The 24,518-nt window shown below is 43.0% G+C and overlaps 2 protein-coding genes across 4 annotated transcripts in view; both read right to left on the bottom strand.

The window, feature by feature from the left end:
• Positions 1–24,518, bottom strand: part of ANTXR1 (ANTXR cell adhesion molecule 1) — a 111,145-nt gene that overhangs the window by 46,893 nt on the left and 39,734 nt on the right. For all 3 annotated transcript variants that reach the window (XM_050910288.1, XM_050910289.1, XM_050910291.1), the window contains exons 11-13: positions 21,519–21,588; positions 21,131–21,209; positions 4,237–4,332 (exon numbers count right to left, since the gene is read on the bottom strand). In XM_050910288.1, coding sequence (XP_050766245.1) covers positions 4,237–4,332; positions 21,131–21,209; positions 21,519–21,588 — 245 coding nt within the window. The remainder of the gene's footprint in view (positions 1–4,236; positions 4,333–21,130; positions 21,210–21,518; positions 21,589–24,518) is intronic.
• Positions 22,105–24,518, bottom strand: part of CDS2 (CDP-diacylglycerol synthase 2) — a 161,575-nt gene continuing 159,161 nt past the window's right edge. Inside the window, exon 13 of the transcript XR_007767660.1 lies at positions 22,105–22,114. The gene's annotated coding sequence lies outside the window, so the exon portion shown is untranslated. The remainder of the gene's footprint in view (positions 22,115–24,518) is intronic.

The following is a 24,518-nucleotide window of genomic DNA, read 5'->3' as shown; positions in this document are numbered from 1 at the left end:
AAATCATCATAAATGCAGAAAAACTGTGCCTCGTTCACATGGGAGCGGGTGGGATTCAGAATACATGGACCCTTGCAAGTAATCTCCATCAAGCCAACACGCACCATGTAATTTTATGACTCTTCAAGGTTGCTGTAGAGTCTATGCATTTCCTCCCCTCCTCTTCCTCCAGTTTAGCCATGATTGTCATGTGGTTTTAATATATATTTTCTGTATTTTCTCCATCCAGCTTTTTGTTTCCAAAACTTCTGGTCAGCTGCAGTACAGACTGGGAGCCAAACAAATTGCTGGGTTCTTCCATGCTTCCATTCCAGAAAACAGCTTTAAAGTTAAAACTGGTGTTAGATGCTTAAATACCAACACCTCATTTATATGCCAGCCATACCCCTGTATTTAAAAAAGCTGCAATATAAAAATGAGTAAGATGGTGTATATCTTCTAAGTGGGCAATTAACACAGACCAGCTTCTCACGCCCTCCTGCCTCAGGCCGCCCTGCACGGATGCATAAGGGAGGCAAAGACTCATGTTTACCTCAAACCTGTAAGGAGATGTGATGTACGAGCATGTGGGGAACTGCTTTGAGTCTCAGTCTAGGCTGCACCAGGGAGATACTTCCACTCATATCCGCTGCATTTTATCCCCTGGACTGCCCTAGCTAAGATTCAGCCCAAGGCTCAGGGCAGGCTGATTGTAGCCACTGCTTCAGCTATGCCAGGGCTAATCTTTCATGCAGATCCTGTTCAGGTGCAAAGCATGGCCCTAGCACAACTCACTCAGCCTGCCAATTTTAAGAGTCTATGGGAGACACTTTCTCAGTGTGGTGCTGCACATTGGCACAGGGAAAGTGTCCCAGCACAGACAAGCCTTCTAACGATTGTATTAATTATGCCTTCACTATGCATCCAAAACACTTTAACCAGCTCCATTTCCAAGCCAATCTAACAACATGCCTGCAAAATCCTCCTTAAGATGGTTTTGGAGGCTTATTATCTATTTGGTTTATATCAATATTAAACCTAAGCGTTATGTTGATCTCCTACCCCGAACAACTTCACCCTTAGGCACCTAAATAGCCTCTTGCACACACAGTTACTACTATGATCGCTCGGACTCCTTCAGGTTATGCTGTGTTCAGGAAAGAGGAGGAACGGGAAGACAGCAGCAAAATGCCCACTAACATCAACGAGGCCAGGATCTGGCATCTGCTGTTTTGCAGATATGCTCTGCTCAGGAAAAGTGGGGTCATCCTGTTATAGATGTCTTTGTATTTGCCGTCATTCTTCTAATGTGTACAGTGTTGGGGCTGTCAGCTTAGCAGAATTATCCTTCTTTGTTTTCTGTTGTTGTTGAATAAACATCCTTGGAACCTTTTGAAAGGTTAGCACCTGGCTCCCATGCTTTTCTAATATTCCCCCACAGATACCAAGGGAAATTTTGCCTGTGCTGGTATCAGGCACAGCAAAGACCTAATTATTGTTCTGATCCACTAAGCAACAATTGCATCTACTGTAAACTGAGTGGTAAATTCCAGACTTCATCCCAGAATACTTCTGAGACCAATAAACTTGGATACACTTGGAAACAGCATTTCTTTATGGGTGCATGCCAAGTAGATACTGGGTTCCAGATAAATCTCCAGAGTAAGTCTATTGACTTCAGTCCATTTACTCCAGGGATGAAGCTGGCTTGGTGTCTTTCCTGAAGAACTGCTGGATAATAATGATTCCTATTTAATTAAAAAGCATGCCAAGAGGAATTTCAGGGTTTGAAAATGTGCTTGTCACTCAAACAAATTTATACTTGGTCAGAAAAAAGTTTGTTGTGTTTTTTCTTTTTTTTCCCTGGACACATACACAATTATTGCTGAAACGTCCCTGGGCTTGAATCCACAGCAGTGTCTCTGGGTCTGCGGTTTGATTATTAGAGGTTATTGCTTGCCTGCCACTCTTGTCTGTTGTGCAAGCCAGTTCCTCTGCCCTTAATCCACTCTGTGCTTCTGACAACACTGCATTCCTTAATGTGCCATTACCAAACTAGTAAATAAGCACTGCTCTGCTCTCTTTCTCCCTACCCTAAGCCAAACAGGCTGGGCACTCCTCTGTGGATTTATCTTTAATTTTACAGAATCTTTGGGTAAGCAATACACAGCGAGGTATCTTAGCTGCTGATCTACTGCCAAACATACCAGACTGCCATCCCAGAGAGGCGGAAGAGATTTCACACAGGCTCTTGAATTAAAATCTTTTCAGCAAGTAGAGGGATGTGTTTGACTTACATTTGGAAAATATCAGTGAGATAGTCCCCACGTGGAGACCTTGCTAAGAGGGAATGTGGGAGGTAAAGGAGGAGAGAGGGTGAGGAAAAGGCTTTTATCTACAACAGATTTTTTAAGTACAGAATTTAAATCTGGAAAATATTAAGCTTATAAAGTTTCATGTGGTCAAGAGACTCCCTATCTCTGCTGCACCCACCTTGCTTATCTGGACTGTATTTCTCACATTTCAAGAACACTCTTATATGACCTCTATCCTCATATTGTTGCACTGGAGCAGTCCCATACTACCCTCTCAATGCATAGCTCCATATTCCCTTTACTCCATGCCCTGCTGCTTTTATTTATGTCTTTTTCCTATCAGCTTCATCTTTCTCCTGTAACAGAACCTTAAAATGGCAGCATCACTTAGAGCCTTTCCTCTCTATCACCTCAATTCTCCACCATATCCCAGCGTAAACATCTGTACAGGGCACATCTCCATTGACTTCTATGCACATGTGCCAACAAAGAAGTTGACCCAGCTTCTCTGGGAACGTGCCATCTAGTTTGGACAAGTAACTCTGAGCAACCTACCACACTGCTAATCCCTTGTCCATTTTTAGAACTGATTTTTTTATTGTTCTGAAAAGTACAAATAAATATTTTTTCCCTTCTGGCTTTCATGCCAGGACAGAGGTGCCAAACTACTGTGAAAAAAAGCATTTTACCCCCCAGCATTTACAGCCAGAAACAGAAATAGACAACTAAGATCTTTCCTGCGAGATTTTCATCCTTGTTCTGGATGAAGAAATACATCTCACCACAAAGACTTATCCTCAAATGTGACTGCTCCTGCAGCTTGTGGCTCCAAAGCTCTCAGCACCGGATCATAGGTTTGGTACAACATGGTGCAAATTTACAACACTGGGTAAGTGATTTAAAATCAGGAATAATGATAGTGACCCAGAAACTGGAGCCCATTTGGGCAGTCTTAAAAGAAGCATCTGAAACATTACACGCAGCCAGTCACCAAAACCAGACTCCAATTCTGCTGACATTTGTACATCCCTAATTCTTGTTCTATATTTGCAGCACAAACAAGACCCAAAGCCAGAGCAGAGCTTCACTGTATTGTATGTTCCACAATAACCAGCCTTTGCCCTGATCTTCATTGGAAAAGGCAGCCCTAGGGGATGATCAGCAGAGATGTACAGGGGTATGACAGGTCCTTGCAGACAAACAGCAGGGTCACGTGTGAGAGAAAAGCTTGTCTCCAGTCCTGTGATTTCCTTCTTGCCTCCCTTGACCTCTTCCTTCTCTCCTGTTTTCTCCTGATTTCTGTCTGCCTTTTTTAATTATTAACTCCGTGACTGTGCTTTCTAGCTCCACAGACCATTTTGTGAAAAAGCATGGAGGAAAGCTATTGCTCAGTGAAGCATAATCATACTTCTACTGAAACTGTCATTTAGATATTTCAAAGTGCTTTTCAGACATGGTGAGCCAGGAAAAAAAGTAATCTTGCAAAAATTTGCACACTTAGAAATGTCTTTTCCTTGTACCTGAGGCAGAACAAGGACTCCAGCCTGGGTTCAGCATGCCTGCCCTTCTACAGGAGCCCTCCAGCATTGGGACACTGACACAGGAATTAGAAAATCCAGAAAAGCCATTCCTTCCTAAAAAGGCATGGCAGCTAATACATTTCTGCAAACCATTTCCATGCTGGGAACAACGAATAAGACTAAAAGGCTCCTGACAAGGTCTGTATGTTAGCAACATTACTATTTCATGGGTATAATCCAAAGGTCAGGCAGATGAAACAGAAGCACAAAACAGTGCCAGCAATGGAAGAAACGCCATCCTGTTTCTTCACAGACCAGTCCTGTACTCTTTCTTACTGGAAAACTTTGCCTCCTTCCCACTCATTTCTTACATTCAGGCAACACTGAATTGCTGTTTTGTGCTAATGATTTCTGTCACTTACCACGGTGCAGCAAAGAGGCCAGAACCACCAGAGAAGAACTAACGCCAGCAAGAGGAAGAGGATCAACAAAGCAATAGCCAGGATGGTCCCATCTGACTGGAAGAGAAACACAGAGAGCGTGTGAGCACCAGTAACACAAAACTCCCCTCTCCACGGTACCTCACCTGTGCATCCTGCTTTCAGGCAAGTACATGTCCCAAAGGCCATTGCCATACTCCATTTATTTTTCAGACAAAATGCAGTTTTCCTCCCTCCTCATACATCCAAATGTGGCACCCACCCCCCACCTCATTGCAAAGAGGCTGAGACCTCTAGTTCACTTCCCAGAGAGTTACAGATTTTGTCTCAATTTTCTGAACCTCACAATTACGTAGAACACTTATTTCACTTCAGATCAAAATTAATGTAATATTCCTCAGAGTATTGTGAAGACTGAAAGATTTAAAAAAGAGCTCACAACACAATGTTTCATTGCAGTTTAAGCATTCTCCTTTCTTTGCAACTCTCTTCCCCTCTTGCAGTATAAACTTGAAAGCGATGTTAGAATTAAAGTTTACTCCAAACAGAAAACTTGAAGCAAGATCTCCATGGGCCCATGACTCAGGTCATCCTGCTCTTCTTAGCAGGGTAGTTCTGCCATAAGCTTTTCAAGGAGATTTGAACATACTCACCATCACAACAATATACAGAGTTTTTCCACATCAGAAGCCATTAACTCTAGAAGATCCTTTCCTCTCTAACTAGGATACTTGCCCCATTCAAAAAGGCATTTGCAATTCTCTGATATCAATTAACAATGCAAACTGCTGCACAAGCCAGCTCAATACAGCAATCAAAACCAAATGTGCATTACTTCTTGTTGCTTAGATTTAACCCAAACCAGATGTTCTTGGCTTCCTGAGGCATGCCAACTTCCCTGTACCACTCCTCCCCAATATCATCCTATTCCGAGATAAGCAAGCAGGCAGTCCTGACTTCAGCCTGTTTGAGATGTTCTTGATCTAAGAGCCAGACATTTAAAAAACCCCACCCAAGTGTCAAGATCACAATGCCAGATTAAGGACACATTCAAGAGCAGATTGACCTGTAGGATAGGAAAATTGGGTGCCTGCTTAAGTCACTGGAATTCAATGGCCAGATGATCTCCCATCATACCATAACAGGAAGAGTAATGGAAAAAACAACCAGGTTGAGAGCATTTTCCAAACTCTCTTCTAGTGTAGAAGGAATTTCTGGAGAACTTGGATCAAGACAACCTGATCTTTGACACTTGGAAATAAAAGAGAGGTAGTCCACACAGGAGAAGAATTCACCCACGACATCTCTGGAAATGGAACTTGGACCCCAACACAAAATAAAAGCTCATTTGAGAAGACAGAGCTGTAGGTTTGGTGCTGTTCCTCTAGACAGACAACAAAAAGTCACATCCATCATCTGCAAAATGGAACCTGCTCATATCCATTGCTTTAGAAAATGTGATCCTGACTCTTTGCTGCCATGAAATTGTAGAAGAAATAAGGCTTATGTCAAATTGTTGTCTGCCCCTTTTGCCCCTATATTGAAACAAATATTTTGTCACTAAGAATATTCTAAAATCAATTTGCAAAAATACAAAACAAATTAAAGTGGCCTTTAACTGTTTTGTTCTGGGTATTTTTTTGTTTGTTTTTAAAAACAGAATTTATTTTTACTTTTTTTTCCCCCTCCAAGACAATCTGTAAAGACCAATTTACATCAGCCTAACACATCCGCTTCTCTGCAAGGCAGCTGATATGGCCAGCTGTTATTCTGTGCATCCCAGCAGCAAAACAGTCCCAAGGACATAGAAGGGTTTGATTTGCCAAATCTTACTTTTCTCACTCAGGTAATGCCTCTCGCTAAAGCCAGCGTTGCCTGGCAAGTCTGCGGGAATAAGCCCTCCTCAGATATCAAAACCAGAATGCTTCCCCCCCCCCCCCCCCCAATTCTGGTTAGATTAATTCCTCCTCTTATATTTGAACAAACATCAAAACATTCCAGACAAATACAAACTGAATTTTCTGGGCTCAGCACAGCTACAAAGTGTCAAACTGAGACCCTTCATCAGGAACTGCAAATCCTATCTTCATCTACTCTGACTGTGCTGTCACTGCTGTAAATGAGGCTTTGAGGAAACCCCAGCAAGTCAGACTAGGACAAAGCATATATACACAATAAATCCTACTATAATCATCCAAAGTGGCCTGAACTCTGCTTTTGGTTTGTTTTATCTTTATTTTGTCAGTTTCTGCTAGAATTTAGCTATCATTCTGTGTAATATCTATGGTTTTACAGAGCTAGAACTGTGCTTAGAAACTGCCACTTATCCAAGCTGAATAATAAACAAGAAGGAAAATATGCCTGCTAAAATAGTTTGCAAAAGTTCCACTGACATTTTGAAATCTTTCTCCTAGTCTTATAGCTGGTTAAAAAGGGCTGAAGCATTTGAAATGTCTGTTTTCATGCCATTATTTTTTTTTAATCAAAATTTGGAAGAACAATACAAATGCTCATGGAAACACTGAACCATGGAATAATTCAGTGAGCTGTGTTTAACACTTACTGAATAAAGGCTGTCAATTCAGACCAAGAAAACAACTTTCATTTTAAAGACAAAAAAAGAGAGAATTTTAACACTAAAATAGTGAATTTTCCATTAAAAAAAAATATCTATGGAGACAAAGCGTGGCTAGCCCCTAAATACACACAGTTATCTGAAATCCCTACTTTCCCACAGCGAATTCCCATAGGGATTCATCTTGACTACTTACACCGAGATAAAACTGTAGTCCTTGTACCCATAGTGAGATCAAGCAGTCTAAAACTCCATTACACCTGAATGGCTGAGAAAAGCCAGACAGCTAAAGGTACTTGTCAGAGCTTCTGCGAAACCCTAAGCATAAAACATTCGCAACTTGCTTTGTGACAACTGTTGAAGACCTTGACAATGCCTGGAGTCATTGTTTTGAAATGCCTTGCTATTGTATCAAGAAACGGTAATATGAAAGAGAGCAGGCTCTTTAAATGACCTTTCAAGGTGCTACACAGTTGACATGTTAAAATTTAACCATGTAGACTTTGAAACAAACAAGCTGGTAGAGAGCAAGGCAGCTGTGCCTTGAAGCCTCCTTTTCCCTGCCAGAGTCCAACAAGGCCAAGAAAATGCTACAAGTATTGCTGGCAGTTGAAGTACAATGGAAAACAACCTCTGGAAGATATTGTAAAATATAAAGATATCAAGAAATCTGAAGCAGGACACATTGAAGGCATTTCCTCATACATGGGGGGGCAGGGGGGTGTTTGTGTGTGTATATATATATGCTTTCACTCAGAAGTTATTGCGGAACTGTTACGGACTGTGAGAAGTCAGACTGACTGGGGGAATCCTTTTGTCACAAGACAGAAACCTGGCCCACCTCTTGGACTGTACGTACTCCTAGACAGAAGAGGGGAGGGATGGCAAAGTCTGATCCAGTAAACAGCATGGGCTATTTCCTTAAATCTACCCACAAACATTCAGATATGTGCTGTCCTACAACGGAACACGCTCCTCTAAGGCATGCATGCAATCCCGGGGAAGATCCTGTCTGACAAAAAGGTTAGTATAAACCAGGTGCATGCACATTCCTTTAACAGTCAGCGAACAGGGATGACCACTCCAGCGATGGTCATGCCACAGAGGAAATGACTCATCCTCCAGAGTTCTTTTGCTGTTGCCTACTGAGGTTGCTGCCTAAGCCCAAGCTCCTAAAATTTTGCCCCAGGAAGCATGTACGCAATCACACAGAGAGACAAAGCTAAGACAGAATTTGTGATCTTAAGCCCGCTATTTCATCTTAGATATCCTCGATGCTTCTAACATAGAAACAAATATAAATCAGTTCCTAAACAAATATAAATCAGTTCCTAAACAAACATAAATCACTTCATTGGCATTTCATTGGAGCTATGGCTTATTTCTGAGGGTTTTCCAAAAAATGCTACTATGCACCAGATGAGCATTTGTGGTTGTGTTTTGTTTTGATTTGGTCTGTTTTTTCCAATCTTTTTATCTTTGTTTAAGATTCTATTTCCTAGTTTCTCACTTTACTGCACTGACATTTGCAACATACACTAGCCATTCCAGAAAGGTAACCTGGAATAACAACCCCAAAGTGCACGGACCCTCAAAAGCTTTGACTACTGACATTCAGGAGTGACGAATGAAGTACTAGGTGCATCTAATAAATGCGCTCATGTACTGTGGCTGACAAATTAATGCACTGTTGATTTATAGGGAGAGGGAGGTGGGTAGCATGCATGCTTGTTACCACAGCAGTAAATGGATTTAACTTTAAGCATGTGTTTAAATGTGCTGACTTCATGCTGTGCCTAAGAGGGCTAGACTTCTGCTCAATACATGCATCAAGCGCTTGGCTTTAGTAGGCCTTGGAGGCTGGGTTCAGTAAAAGGATTTAGTCCTAACTCCTACAGACTTCACTGGAAACTAAGAAGCCTAAAAACTCTGTTTAATCTGGTTCTGCACTCGCTACTCCAGCAAACTAAAGTGATGCACCTGATGAGCTAGCTGCTGTCAGGACTACAGGCAGTCTATCGGTCCCCTGGGCTATGCAGAAGAACTTGTGGGAGCCTTTCCAGCTGTTAACTGCAGCAGAGGACCTAAGGCTGTCACGCAGCCCCGTGATGGCACCTCCAGGGCAGGCTGGAAAGCTGCTGTCATTACTGCTTCAGGGCTAGGAGTGCAGAACCATCGGCACTGCTACCAAGAATTGGGAACAGCAGCATGAAGGCAGCCATGTAACCAAGTCTCACTTCAGAGTGACTCTACAGTAATAACAACTTAAATAACACTTATCACTGCTAAACCTTAGGTGCTTTACAAAGAGGAGAAACATAGTTAATGTCATTCCAGAGACAGGGAAGACGTGAATGGCTCCTGTATCCCAGTCCTTTTTTACATTTTCCAAGCAGGAGGAGCAATAACATGCTGAAAGCCTTCAGAGGTGTTAGTAGGAAAAGAATGAAGTGCTTTTAAAAAGCTTTATGAAAATCTTGAGTACAGTTTTGAATGAGCATCCAAAAATCAGACAGAGGATTCTCCCTGGAGAGAAAGGAAAAACAGTTTTAATGTCCTTTAGTCAATAGGGGAGGGGAAGACAAAGGATGACCCTGCCTTTTCACACCAGAGAGACTCAGGCAGCTTTTATTGTGAAGGAAACACTCTCTATTTCTGCCTGACTCTCCTGGGGACTGTCCCATCACAGCAGCAGAAACTGATGTCTATCATTTATTTTATCACACACAGCAATTTTTTTTTTTTTACTATAACAGAAACAATCTGGCCTAATTTCTAAAAGGAAATGAAAACTCACTGAATGTACCGTTCTGCAATGCTAGCCTCTGACCGGTGTCTACGTAAAGGTGCTTGAATGGGAGCCAAGCTCAGCAGGGGATGCAAGCAAGAAACACCTGTTCTAGGTCACCCAGTATAGGTGTTCTCGGCTCCTTTCTTCCAAGCTTACTCTGCTGTGAAATGAGATGCCCCTCTCGCAATGATCTGTTTCCCTCCTCTCCTTCCAGAGCTGAAGAGATGAGAGCCCGCTTACAAAAGACTTTTCCACTATCCTATGTTATTTGCTTTACAGCCCAGTATAAACACCAGTGAAGCCTCACTTCATCACATGCTGTATAAACCCAGAGCAAGAGACAACTCTTGTCCTGAAGAGTTCACACTCCAAACAGAGCAGGCAAACACATGGTGGGAAGGAGTAGTAATCATTACTCCCTCTGTTACAAGGAAAAATCTTTGGTCAGGGAAAACAATTCTCTAATCCTTGATTGCTGTGTCTGTGCTTACAAAAACAAGCTGAACTTTTCCTTCAGAAGAAATACTTAAAAGTTTCCAGCTAAACAGAAGTGTTCGCAAGACTTCTGAAAGGCAGATATGGCAGAACTGATGGTAGAATTCAAGTTTGTCCAGTCCCAGGCCTCACCCGTAAGGCATTGCATCTGGGATCCTGCATCAAATACAATAGGGTCTAGTGGGATAGTTTATGAAAAAACACAACATGACAAAACCCTGCAGACTGATGAGCTTTCCCTCTTCAATTGTATATACGCTCCATCAGTATTGGGATTCAGTAGTCTTCAGACGACAGGCACCTCCCCATTCAGAGGTGTTGCGGTCCGAAGGCCTCTGCCGTCCTCTTTGGTTTTCTAGCTTCCTCGGCCATCCCATCTGGTTTGGTAAAACACTCCAAATTCTGTGACTGTTTCTGATACAAAGCTCCTGACCCCTGAATTTCTGCACCAAGAGACCTATTCTGAACCAAAGCCTAAAAATAGTGGTAAGACTTCATGCCACTGAACATCTGCTCAGGTCTCTACTAGTCATGCCATTACCTGTTAATTGTCAAACTTCAGGTGTCACAATTTTAACAGCCTCACTGCAGAAAGCAGCACAGATCAAAGGGAGCAGGGCCTCTTAGCTGCAAGTTTTCAGCACTCTATAAGCATCTTAATAATCACAGCCTACAGCTACAGGCAGAGGTCATAGCATCTTGTCAGGCCTCAAATTTTGTCCTGGAGGTGAGTGTGCGAGCCTTGTGGCTAGGACATCACGGGCCTGAAATCAGCTAGCACAAAGGCAGAGGCCTCTTGAGTGCTCTTTTTAGGTTCAATCTGCACACACACTTGCACTGAAATAATGCCAGTAGCTTAAGCGCTCCCCCCACCCCGACAGTGCATGTTTGGTTGTAAATGTTTCTGTTTTGACTGAGGAAGTACTGAGGAGCTCCTATTCTGAAACAGCCATCTCTTGTCCCCCAACACTTGTAGCTAAACAACAAAACCTTTGAGGTGAAACCTAAGCAGTTATTTTGGTTTCCATTTGTGCCTGAGGGCAGTCCTTAATAAGAAGTATGTTAAATCCATTTCAGGAGGTGAATAGCAACTGGAATAATAGCAGACAAAATTCTGTGGAATTAGACTTTGTTATAACAGCTACCATTTATGGCTTGACTTGGGTTTACTTCTTTGCGAGGCAGGAACGGAAGGAAAACAGCATGCTACAGCTCTGGAATGTCTTGCCTCTGTGCATGTCTATGAGATTTGTAGCATCTAAGCAGCAATTAAAAAAAAAAAATCTCAGGAGCATCTTCCTTGAGCTAACACTCATGTACCCCCGCCCCAAGCTGAACAGGAGAAGTTCCTCATGGGCCATTACAGGCAGCTTGCCGTGAGTCTGACAAGGTTAAGAGCATGCCAGCATGACCTGAACCCACACAACAAGACGTGTTTGGGATAAGTTTCCTTCTGAAACTCAGTTTAAATTGAAATCACATTTTCAACAGAAAAACATTTCAATAAAATAAAACATTTTGTTTCAAATGTGCTGTTTCAAAGTGTTCTGTTTCAACTTAAATGTTAAATGGGATTTCACTATTAGAGGTGTACATGCGTGCAGAGATTATAGCACATATTTTCTAGTTAATTTCAGCACTGTCATAGGAAAAAAGTCTGCATATCCACAAATTATTTTGATGTTTCCAAATTAAAACTTCTCAAAACTTCCCTTCTGTGATTCTTCCCCCACCTCCAATTTATTGGTCTCTTTTGTGAATCCCTACTTTCCAAACCATAGGAACATGCTGTTTGTAATATGCCTACCACCCTTAAGGGTATTATAAAACAGCCCATGTAGCAATATTAGAGTGAAATAATCTCTGCGCATTTAACTCTTAGGGTGACCTGTGTTAGCAAAAAACATTCACTGCCTATTATACTTGCAGCATAAAGCATTTAAGAGCAATTTCTTTTAGAAACAAACCTGAAATCATATGCCCTGGAGTTCCCACAGAGCAATACCTCAACTAATAATATACAGGTCAAGGACCTAGGAAAGTGCTCATTAAATTTACTCTGCAGTTTCATAAAGCCTCTATTGATACAATAGTGAATGCACTTTAATTGCCTGCAGACTTAGGAACACTGATAACTAGCAGAGCCTTAATTGTGCAGCCCAGAACAAAGTCGCAATTGAAAAAAACCTACTTTAGCACTGAATTACATTCCTTTTGAATAACAGAAACCATCAGTGAAGGGCATCATTAGTTTTTACTACAAGCCTGTAGTGCTTTCTTGATTTTCTAACTTTTTCTTTCTCCATATTTAAAGATCAAATCCATCCACTATTGTTTAACTCAAAGGTGCAAATTCCTTCAGTCTTTCAAACAGCCACAGGAAGAAAACCGGGATACCCAGATGTAGTAAAGCTATGCCAGTACCCACCTCCTTTTGTCAAATGCAAAACTTGTCGAGGTTAAGAGACCAAGTTCTCCTCCTTCGCTGACTTCAATGGCTCCTGCACCCTTGCAACTGGAAATGTGAGACCAGAGGGACTATTTCTTTCCAGAATGGTAGGCCTGCTCCCCACCTGTCACCTCACCAATCATCCCAAGCCATTTATTAATGGTTGCCACCAAGATAACTGCTTCATTATAAGATAACCAGTTCTCTGATCTGCCTGTGCAAGACCTTCTCTTGCCCCAAGTTGCTGTCAGGTGCAATAAGCCGCTGCATCCATTCACTTCCATGCGTATGTTTTTAAGAAGCCTCTTTTCTACAGCCAAGGACTGGCTCGGCCCAACCGCTATCCAGCAGCTCTCCTCTGGTTTCCAAAATCTGAAATCCTATCCAGGACTGTGGAAGGGCTAACTGCCCGGCAGGGTGCTTAACCACCTTGAGATCTTCCCATCCAAGAGTGGTTTTGGAGCACCAGCATCTCAGGTAAGGAGGGGCTCGTATCTACTGGCACTGGACAGGACCCTAGCTTACATGGGCAAGCCCAGTTTAGGCACCGCGTATGCCTCCCAAATGCAGTTGCTTCCCCAAACTGCCCTGACCCAACGTGTCCCTTTTCAGCTGAAAGGCGCTCCTTTTTACAAGCATAACTCCCCTAGCCCTCCTCCTGAAGGAACAGGGTGTGACCTGGGAAGACATCCATTATGAACTGGATACACATGGCAAATAAAAATGAGTTTCAATCAATGCTAGTCTAAGGCAAGTCTAATATCCTGCCACAGAAACGTTCTCCTAGCCCACGCGTGGGTACCTCCATGGTCTCGCCTTCTTGCAAAGAAGCATCATGTGTTTCTCACTAGGCGATACAGGGAGTATGGGAATATCACCTAGCGATGCTCCTTGCTCTTCCAGTCGAGAGTTGCCCAGGAAAACCTGTTCTACGCTGTCACTGCAGCCCTGCAGTTTTCACCTCCCTTCCAGTTTTGAGCCTGAGAGTTACTAGTGCAAGAGGTCATTAGTGGTTTTTCCTCTTCTGGGAGCATTTTAGAAAATGAACAAAGACTTCTTTTAATTCCCATTCTGGCTTCTCTCTGAGATGCTCTCTTTTTGCACTGAAGAACTTGGCAGCAGCCCGCCAGTCAGCACAGTAGGACTGACTTCCTGCCTCTAAATGCTGCCTTGTAAATTGTTTCCTCTATTGCACTTTCCCTTTCCTGACAATGCTTGGTGTGCAACCCGCTCTGTGCACATCTGCATGCGTACACATTCATAAAGCAGCATTTAATACTTTCTCGCTCTTTCAGTTCTTCAAACTCCTAACACGGCAACAGGAGTAAATCCCTTTTTAAGAGCTTCCCAACTCCACCAGCCGTTACTTACTAATTCGTCTTCAAGCAGTGGGAAAACCACTGCAGCATACACTCCCCAGGCATTAACAGGTGCAACTGAAAGCAATGCACACTGTGTTCATACCACTAAAGCCTGATGCGGGGCAACTTGGCACAGGAAATTGGTGGTACGCTGAGACTAGTAGCTGAGGAAGAAGCAGCAATTTATTTTTTTTTTTAGTCTTAGCACTAGTGGAAGCTGAGGATGCTCAGTTCCCATTGCATTTGTGGTCCTATGCCTTACATTATTGCTGTTACAAGATGGGTTTTTTTATGTTTAGCAGAGAGTAAACTATAGTTCTTGGTGCCTTCAACTATTCAAGGTCCACTGACATCAGCAATAGAATGAAACTACTTTTTAAACCCTCATCATGAACTATCTATCTGCCACCCAATGAAGATATTCTGGTCTGTCAGGTAAAAGGTAGAAAGTGTGCAACCACACAATAACACCGGTAACAATATAAGTTGTCAACTTGCAGACTGGGACTGGAGGCTAAATTAATCTTTATTTTCTGCCTTAATGTCTCTTTCGTAAATGCAGGCACATTTTAAAAATCCAGTATTAAAAACTAAGAGGGAGGAAACCGATCAAGGTAACAAGAATTCAGTCTTTCATGGTATGTGAAACTATACCGTTCACGTACTGTAAAGTCGCACCTAAATGTGCCCAATTTTTTCTGAAGCCCTTTTGTAATCACTGACAGCTTTCTTCAGTTGCTGGGCACTTTTGGCCTCTGCTAGCACGCTGCACACAGACCTCTGCAACGGAGAACAAAGGCACCTCATTTACCTGCAAAGCAGACAGCCCAGCCCACCCTGTGAGATGACGCCTTTCTGGAGGCACTGGAAAGCTGAGAGCGCTTGGCTGACAGCAAGACCATTGCAACGTTTGAAGTAAATAGCCTTGCTGCAAGGAGTTAGACAGGAGCTATCTGGGGGCAGGATCTGTCTTTGTCTTCTGTGGTTACACAGCACCTAGAGCAAGTCAGATCCGTAACTGTGACTGCAGTACAAAGGCCAAGCAAGAAAGGGGGGGGTGTCTTGCCCCCCAGAAGGGGCCTCTGTCTAATTTGAGTCAAGCAACAGAGAGATAGCGGCAAGTTCTGATAACTAAACATTATTTATAACCAAAATACCTCCTTGACACTCAGAACTGGAGGACCTAGTTGCTAAACAGATGCCCAGGATACATCCACAAGGCTCCCAAAGAATGCTTTCAAGGGTAGCCTCCTCCTGAAATCTCAGTCCAAGCAGTCACAACTGATTCCAAGGGTTGGAGAGAGGAAGGGTTTTAAAATCCAGATTGGATTCCATAGAGAAGAGATTACCTTGTCCAAAAGAACACAGAGGAACAAGCCCAGCTTCTCTCTGGGTCAGTGTGATGCCACAGCCTTAAGGACATTTCTTTAGAAGCAATGCCCTGCCCCTACGTGCGCCTGGCCTTTGCAGGCTTCAGTATTCAGGGCTGCCATTTAGCACCTTCTGCCAGCAGCAGAGGTCACCCGGATGTCCCTGCATGGTTTTGCTTTCTTTTGCTTAGGTAATGCACTAACAACGCAGCCTCATTGCCCCCTGTATGGAAAGGGGGATTCCTTCCCTCATGGGGAACTTTCAAATGAAAGAAAAACATTATTTCAAAGGTACAGATATTGAAAAGCCAACTTCAGAGAAATAAATTAGTAACTCTCCAAGACAAGCAAGCCAAGAAACAAATTCATCAAATATTTCCAGCCAGCTGAGCTTTGTCATACTGGAGATGCTGGCGCCTTATCCCCTAGCTAAGCATATAAACAGCACGCTGTCTCCAAACCTTACGAACACTCATTCCAGCCATTCTCCTGTTCTGTTGGGGTAGCTGCCAGTGGTCACATAGCCCAGGCCAAATAACACCCTAAATTACACTCAGGACAGCTCTGTCTTAGTTTAACTGGGTAATACGTAAGTTAGTGGGGAGCAGGATTAAACTTCTGTCTGCAGCCCCTGATTTACACAGTGTTACCCTCTTGCTTCTGAAATAAACCCAGCCACTGTTAGCAGCTTTCCCAGAAGCCAGCCAGTAATCTTTGGTCCGGGGTGTGCAGTCAGCAAAACCTTTGAAGGAAAAATTGTATTGGCCATCCACAGAGAGGGCACAAGCAAGCTTGATATTTACGTGCAGTATCATTCTGCCCTAAGCTAGAGGGCTTCATCTGCATTCCATAATTTAATAAAACAGATGCTTTGCCCAACCAAAACAGCTCCTGTCTCTGGCCCATTTTTGACAGGTAAATGGAAATCACTGCATTCTTCCAACAAAGCAAAACCCCTTTTTGTCCACAGAGCTCCTTTACTGACATTTGGGCCCCTGCCTACTGAGCCCAGCTCTCCAAGGCTGCTGCAGGCACCCTGCGAGGGTGAGCAGGACCCAGCCCTCCCAGTTTCTTCCCCCCTGAAGTACATGCCTCTTCCAGCCCTGCACCACTTGGGGATCTGTGAGAATGTATGCTGCAGCCCCTAACCACCTGTGGGGATGCGATTAACTGGGGTAGGCTTGCTTTATAATCTCAAAGCAGTGGGTGCAATACCTTGGTCTCTCTCCAGCCTGCCTTTATTTTCCACCCCTGACAGACAGATCTATGCTCTGACACTTTATCATCTTGAGGGCATCTGGCATTGCCCAGCCGGGTTTCCCATTAGACTTTAGAGCCACCAAAACCGGCAGAAAAGCCAAGATGGTAACAAACCACAACAAAAGCACTATTCCCGAGGAACTAACATGAGGGTAGGAGAGGCAGTCGCATTCACCAAAACAAAAAAATTCTTCTCTACTAACCTGGTTCTATCTTTTTTCTTTCTTTCACTCTTCTTTGAGGTAAAGACTGCACTCTGAAAACTGAGCAGTCCCATGCGATTCCACAGTCAATGCTTTTTACCATCTCCAGAAAGTGACAACTCCACCTTTAACTAAAGGCCACCCCTGCATGAGACTGGGGAGCCAAGCTTTGTTCTGACTAACACTTCTTTACGCATCAGATAGACCTTGCGTTTGGAGTTTCATCTGTTGGCTAATGTGCCTGGGCAAATTCCGGACGGATACTTATCACCAAGGGATTTAAAAGGGCCTCCCACGTGTAATCGATTCTCTTGCCTCTAAAAACTCATACTGAAAGTCCCAAGGAAGAAAAACAAAATAAAATCCCCAAAGACCTCCTATGGACTGTTTCATACCTCAGGCTTGAAAATAACGGGGCCAACTGAGAAGAATTTTGATTCTTCTTTAAATGGAGATTTTGCTCCACCTGATCCAGCTGAGATCACTTTTATGTGACCACAAGTCTTCCCAAAACGTACTTTAAAATGGAAATGCTGAAAGACCCTCTGCAACAAAAGCATCTTTACAAGTCTCTCCCACACATTCTTCTGTTTTCTTTTGTTAAATGAAAAAATCAATTACCTTTCGACAGAGAGGAGAGAATTGCAGTAAGTACCAGGAAAGCCTGGAGACTCACTTTAAAAAACAAAATTTAAGCACTTCTGGCCATTTTATTTTGGGAACCTAAACCAGCAATTCCTTGAGTCCCATGCAAAAGGGGGTATAAAAGCCTATACAGTCATGCCTGTACTCTGATATTGGAAAGAACAAACAATTGAGCAAAAGGCAGAATACAACAGAACCCATGCAGTTTAATTTCTGACATCCCTTGCACTTTTTTGGGGGCTGCAAACCTTGAAGCCTGCCACATTTCAGGAAGCAGAAAGCTAGGGAAAACAAGGCGGCCCTCAAAGCACAACAGACCACCTGCAGTCCAGGAAGTGGATTCCAAAGTGCCCAGATTTGAAAGCATAGGTAGAAGCTCTGAGGCTGTTTTAGCTGTATGTATGACTCCTTTAAACAAAACAAAAAACCCAAAACCCCAACCAGTGTTCAAACAGCGAGGTCTAGTTTGGTGTTGACAGATTTGACAAGTAGTATCACTTAATGCTGGAAAGTGAGAGGTATTTAAGCCTCTCTCAGACCAAGGAGGAGATGAAATCAGCCATTACGTATGTCTTCATTCCTAACCTTCCCTCATTTTCTCCCCCTTGAAATGCTGTAGCAGATTTTACACCTCAAGGGGAAAAAACGCAAATAATTACTTCAGTTAGGCAATATGGGCTCAAGAAAAAGCTCTGCCTGTTCCCAGAGGGAGTCAGTTTATACCAGAGAGGCATGCGCGTTATTGCATTCAGAGACACAAAACAGTGACGTTTCCTAAAGGGGACAAGCGCACAGAACACTTTCTGCCACGCATTCAGTATTTGAATATGAAGACAACATAGTCTGTGAAAAGCACTTTTAACTGGCAACCTCACAAAAATGACTGCACTGGGCAAGGCAAAGCATCCCGGTATCCCATTTTCAGCAGCTGGCACTCGGTGTTAGAAAACACAATGTGAGCACAGGAGTACTAAGCGCTCTTCCCTCCCCGCTTCGGGCAATCGCAGGAGTCAGGTCTTGCTGAGCTACAACAGCGAAGCCATGATGCGCTTCTAGAAGAGGCAAAGGCTTTGATCCCTTGTTTCTTTCCAAAAAGTGACCTATCCGTCTAAGATGAAAAGTGTTTTCTTCCTTCTAGAGTTTTCACTGCTCAATAAAAGCTGACATTTATTTAGCTGCCTCATTCCTAGGAGTCTTTAGCTATTAAATAAAGGTCGGGACGTACACTAGTATAAAATAGCTTTGCTCTATTAACCTATGAGAAACTGGCCCAGTTTCCTTAGCACAACAAAAACCTACACTAAAATTTTTGCTAGCTAGGGTGATAAAAAAAGCTTATTAGATAGTCCAGTGTCTAGGCTCTATCTGTCCTGATCTTCAAATACCTTCATTACTTGGGAGTCTGACTGACTTTTCTGACTGTTCTTTTTTGGTCTTTACTTGCTGGGAATGTAGCTGTCTGCTTCAGCTATGCTCTTAATTGAATTTTCTTCCCCGGATTACCTCCAGATAGAACAGGACAGGTATTGTTTATAGGGAAAATGGGACATTTGCAGATTGTTTAGATGTTGCATAGGAAGGTTTTGTTGTGGACCTACATAAGAAAATAAGGAAATGGTAAAGCTTATCAGGCTGTCAAGCCCCTTGCTTTGTTCCTTCTCCCATTAAATGCCCATTTCTGGAGAGCAATGAGTTTGGTGTTCAAGGCACTCACATCAAAGCGAGTGTGGGGCTGCCATGTTAAGTCACTGCCGATTGCCATCTGGGAAGCTTTTTGAAGATGACACTCCAGACCTCTTTCCAAGCCTGATCATTTCTGGAATATAGCACAGAGAGAAAACCCAAAGCACTGATTGCCAGTTTGCACACAGGGAAGAAAACCTTATTTTTTTCCCCTGCTTGTTACCATCACTTCATTCCACAGCTTTCTGACTATCCCACTTTGGCTGCAGATCTTCATACAGACCTAACTTTCAGGACTGAAGTCAATTAAACAAGTCATTTGGTGCACATTTTGTACACAGGTATTTCCAGGACTGGAGGCCTTGTAACTTTAATTAAAAAGGGGATTGTAGTCTCGGTAAACAGTTTCATCTTTAAGAAGAACTTGGGGGGGGAAAAAAAACCAATCCAAAACAAAAAAACAACCCACTACTACAAAGACAAAATGCCTGTTTAGCCAGGAGAAACTTCCTCAATTAGCGAAGCCTGTGATACAACTTTCAAAGCAGCCACTGAATGTTGCTGCGTCTAGGTTTGGATATAGGATCTGGATTTGAATTCTGGCTGCTTAGCTGCACTGCAAATCTGGTTTCGCAGTCTGGAGGCATCAGAGCAGTAGGCGTTGCCATGAAGCATACGCATTTTCGAAAGTTTCCTTACAGCTATTAAAACAATAGAAAAGGAACAGGTATTTCATCTCCTATAACCTAGAAATAATAATTCTGTCCCCGGAAGAAAGCATATCAGGAAGGAATAATTTTTCTCTAAGAATTCTTTCCCGGTTCTTGCCTCATATGAGCAAAACACAGGAAAATATTCCTGTAATTTGCTGACAACATGCAAGTACATTTTTGCCAGTGAGCAAAGAGAACTTGAACCAAAAAATTAACTAAGAAAATAAATTCCCTTCTTTTAAGGCATAAGGAAGTCTTTGTAAGTTTTGGAATATAACCCCTCATGTAAGCTCTGAAAATTGTCTCTCCAAACAATCTTGTCCTTGTTGAACAAGTATCAAGATCAAGTGACACAAAAGACTTTTCTCATCTTGTGCATCAGCCTCTGTGGACCACAGAAGACTGCTGGTAATTCGACGTTATACAACTTAGCCTTTCACTTATTCTGTACAGAAACATGATGTGCCTTTACTGGATAGGGAGAAAAGCAAGCCGTGGACAGATTTTTAAGTCTTTCTGGCGAGACTACTCTGGCTTCCCAAAAAATAGTTTAAGTCAGAACACGGGAGAAGGAAAGCAGCGCCTCAACCATTCCCTGTAGAGAAGATAGGTCTTCCCATAGATGAATAAAGCTGAATACGCTGAAGCATGAAGGACTGCTCTGAACTCAAAGTGAATTCCTCCACTACCTCCTTCAGCACAAGTCATTTCATGCTCTATTCCCAACAGCCATGACTTAGCAGAAGCAGCATCTTCAGCAATACCATGAATTATAAGTGGTTTCGTCGTCCTGTGCCTGATTGCACCAGAGACTGAGTGCAGCAATTCACTACTGGCAACGAAGGATGCCAGCTATAAGCCAGCTGCTTCAGTGGAGAATCTCCCACATCTTTTTGGCTACTATACCGGTTTCCAGACAAAAAGTGTGAGCACAACTGCCATATGCCTTTCACAATTAGCAGCACCACTGCTGTAGAGGAAGCAGACTAGCTAACGAAGCCAGCAGACCCGCTTCTTGTTCACCGTGCAGTGGACAAGCAGGCATAGACACCTCCAGACCACTGGCTGCTAGTCCTGTTCTGGTCTGCATCCTACAGCAGATAGAGAGTCTGAGGTGTTTACTGAAGACTCAAGAGCTTTGCCACATTATGGCACATAATACACAAAGTGTCATATAACCACGCTCACAAGCTCACCTTTAAAAGAGGGAAACAGGTCCTTTGCACACCAGGCTTACTCAACTTGGAAGCCCTAATACCAGTGTAACAAACATCTGTTGTTAAGTACCACCATCCTACTGAATCATTTTAGGCACATGAATCGAAACTTACACAGTGTGTGCTGGAGATGATGACGGAGCTAGAGATGAAGCTCAGACCATCGTTCATACTGACTTGAAGAGCTGCTTCCCTGGGGAAAAAAAAAAAAAAAAAAAAAAATCACAAGAAACAAGTCAGGCCAGCTAGGCCACAATCCTCTACTAGATAATATCCTCTGGAACCTGGGCTCCTGATGCACAGAAAAGCCTTTTGTACAGGTTCATTCACATTGATAGTGCTCTCTCTCCTGTGTTCCAATGCACAACTGCCAATTAACCCAACAAGCGCAAGAGACAACGTCAGAATTAGGTGCGTATATGAACAACAGAATATAGCCAGGTGATGCAGACTCATTTTTCCACAGGCAAAGTAAATATTTGAGTATGTAGAAAAAACATACATGCCAACTTCTCGTAGTACAGGTGCTGGGCAGAGTAAGTAGGTATCTTCCACTACAAAAGGCTTCTCATCTGGAAAAAAGAAATATTGGGACTTATGACCAGATCAGTAATACAGGCCTTAAAGACCAAGCTTAAATAATGTTTTTCCTCGCTCTTGATACATAAACAAGATCAAACACTGTGTGAGGGATAAAAAGCTACTGCATAGCAGTCGTTCTGAGGTAACTGTAGGCATGCTTTTAGCCCATGGAGTTACAGAGTGAATACAAAGTAACAGCAGATACCCTGCACCTCAGGAAGGGAAAAAAAAAAAAAAAAAAAGAAAAAAATTTCAACGCTTTGCATTTACCCCCCTCCCCCCGGAGAAAGATGGGGAAATGTGGTGGCTGACCCTTCTTCCTCATTTCTTTGCAGAGCCCTCGTGAAAACTGTCTTGTTTTCAGGTTGCCACAGCCCTCTGTCATTCTCACTGTGAAACATCACTCCACAAAGCCCTTTGTGCCACCACTCCTACAAAAGGGCTGAGGACCACCTGCCCCTGCAGAGCCGAACGCCTCAGGGCAATCAGAAGCCCTACACTGCCTGTCACCCACATCTTGCACGCAGCACCTTCGCCATTCCTACAGCTGCTCCATGCTGTCGAAATCTATCATGCCACACATCTGAGCCACAACAAAACTGAAGATACAAGCGGTCACAGTAAATTATCACAGCCACTCTATACAGGAGACCAGATGGAGTTGCAACAGATTACATATAATTGGAAATAGCTGAGGTAAGAAAATTGTATATTATGGAAAATTTTACCCTTCAAGGCAGACTCATCTGAACCTAAATTAAACCTTCCAACCTGAATTACACTACGGTTTTAAAAGTGGAGTGAGAAAAATTATCAATAGGCAATTGCCTGGGAAACAGGAACATTAGCTAATACTGTTCTTTTGTAGACTTAAATCAGAACTTTATACCATCACTCTGGTGATCAGACAGACGGGGATCCCAAGGAACTTCCCAGCCCATTTGCCAGCTGACTAGAGATCGGGCAGATTGGCAGAAAACCAGGCAGACAGGCTGGGTGGTTTTTGGTTTTTTGGACTGGAAACGACACATTCCCGCAGAAGGAGTTGATTCTGCTGAATCAACATTTTCCAGAAGCACGTCACTGCATCAGAAAGCTTTCTACCAGCTGCACTTATAACCACCTCTAGGGCCTTCTAGAGAGATGCTTATAGACCTGAAATGAGCTGTTTCCAAATATTACCAGCTTCCTAAAATTTTCCAGTTAAAACTTTCATTTTGTTTGAAAGCCCCTCCTCTCCTGACTGATTCCTTCCCCTTCGCCTCTCAAACCCGTAGGTTTCAAAGCTCATCTTCAATCCAAATCTTGAATCTTATCTCTGTACACTGCAGGGTGGAAGAGACCTTCATTCTATGGGGCCATGTTGAAACAGGAGTACAACTCATCACCACCTTGCTTTGCTATTTGAAATACAGACAGCAAACCTGGGGTCTCTAACCATCTAAAGTCTCTTCACAGCTGCATAGTGCACTTCTTTAACTTCCCAGGGTGCACATAACACTGGCAACACGGAAGCAAGGTTACAGTGTTCAGTGCATCACTGACAGCAACAGGGAATGGAAAGGAGCAAGGATAAAAGTTTAACCAAGTCATTTAGCAGTCTAATGAAGAGCTGAACTATTCTGACTGTCCGGTCTTTTGTTTTTGAGGAAACTTGTGCAAGTTACAATTCCAGTTAAGGTGCCAGTGGGAAGAGGAAAAGCCACGAAGAGACACAAGCCAAAGAGAAGGCAGCAACCTTCTCTAAAGTAATTTCTGCATCAGCTACAAGCCTTGTTCATTCTTCACTTGGCAGCTGAGATAAATTTGTTCACATGGATGGTGTCTAATAATGATTAGGGCAACAGCAGGAGAGCACTATTGATCCTGGCCCCATTCGCGGAGGTGAGCTCAGCAGGGTTCCCTCAGAAGCAGGGTCACGCAGCAAATTTTACAGCAGTGGATGAGGCATAAAGATAAGAGATACAGGCTGCAAGAGTTTGTCCCCTCATGCAGAAGCAGGACTCACCAAGTCAAGCATTCTTTCCCAGACATTTCTAAAAGGGAGGTTGCCACTGAATACAAAATTTTAGAAAGCAGCAATATTGCTCTAGTAATTCCTATCACACTTTATAATCCCTATTTCATGCTGGTGTATTTCCTTGCTTTGGCAGCAATATAAAAGACTATTTCCTCAGGCAGGTTACGAAATGTTTATTTTTCACACTCCATTTAAAAAAAATGAAATGGTAATGAAAAGTTGTAACCTTCCCTGAAGTTTTCCTTATGTTTCCAGCTTCCAGCAGATCCCATGCCTACATAGACACACTTGAATTTTTGGGTTACCCACAGCAGTTACTTTGTTAAGCACTGTTTGACACAGGCAAACAGCTGAAAGTGAAACGTTTTAGCCAGCCATACAGTTTTCACAGGCTGGCTTCACTTCTGCTTCATGGCTCACCTACTGAGAGCAGTCTTCAAGCTCCTGTGATCCCTCTAGATCCCTGCTCCTGCTGTTGGCCTGGAAAGTACCATATTATTGCTGTTTTCCCACAGCCTCAGTGCAAGAACACATACGAACATTTCCACTACGCTAAACATTAGGAGCAGATGTTTTTAGCACAGGGTATTCATTTGCTAGCTCCATACTATCTAAAAAATTACTTCCTCATTAAAAGAGAAGCAGACAGACAATAGGCATTTAAAGCATCCAATGTAGTGATACAATGCACATCCCTCACTTCCGATCGCCTACAGCACAGGCACTGGATTTATGATGAGCTTGCATCATATACAGGCACTCAGTTTTGCAATGTAGTTACCAAATCAAACCAGCAGCATTTCCCACTTTGCACAAGCAAGGCAGATGCGCAGTGGTGGTGAATCTGGCCCTACAGTTCTGTTCTCATCCTAATTTATGAAGACATCTACCTCCCATAAA

The sequence above is a fragment of the Gymnogyps californianus genome, chromosome 23, assembly GCF_018139145.2.
Source record: "Gymnogyps californianus isolate 813 chromosome 23, ASM1813914v2, whole genome shotgun sequence".
Classification (NCBI taxonomy): Eukaryota; Metazoa; Chordata; class Aves; order Accipitriformes; family Cathartidae; genus Gymnogyps; species Gymnogyps californianus.
Note: the sequence above shows the minus strand (reverse complement) of the source record. Positions and strands in the feature narration are given on the sequence as shown.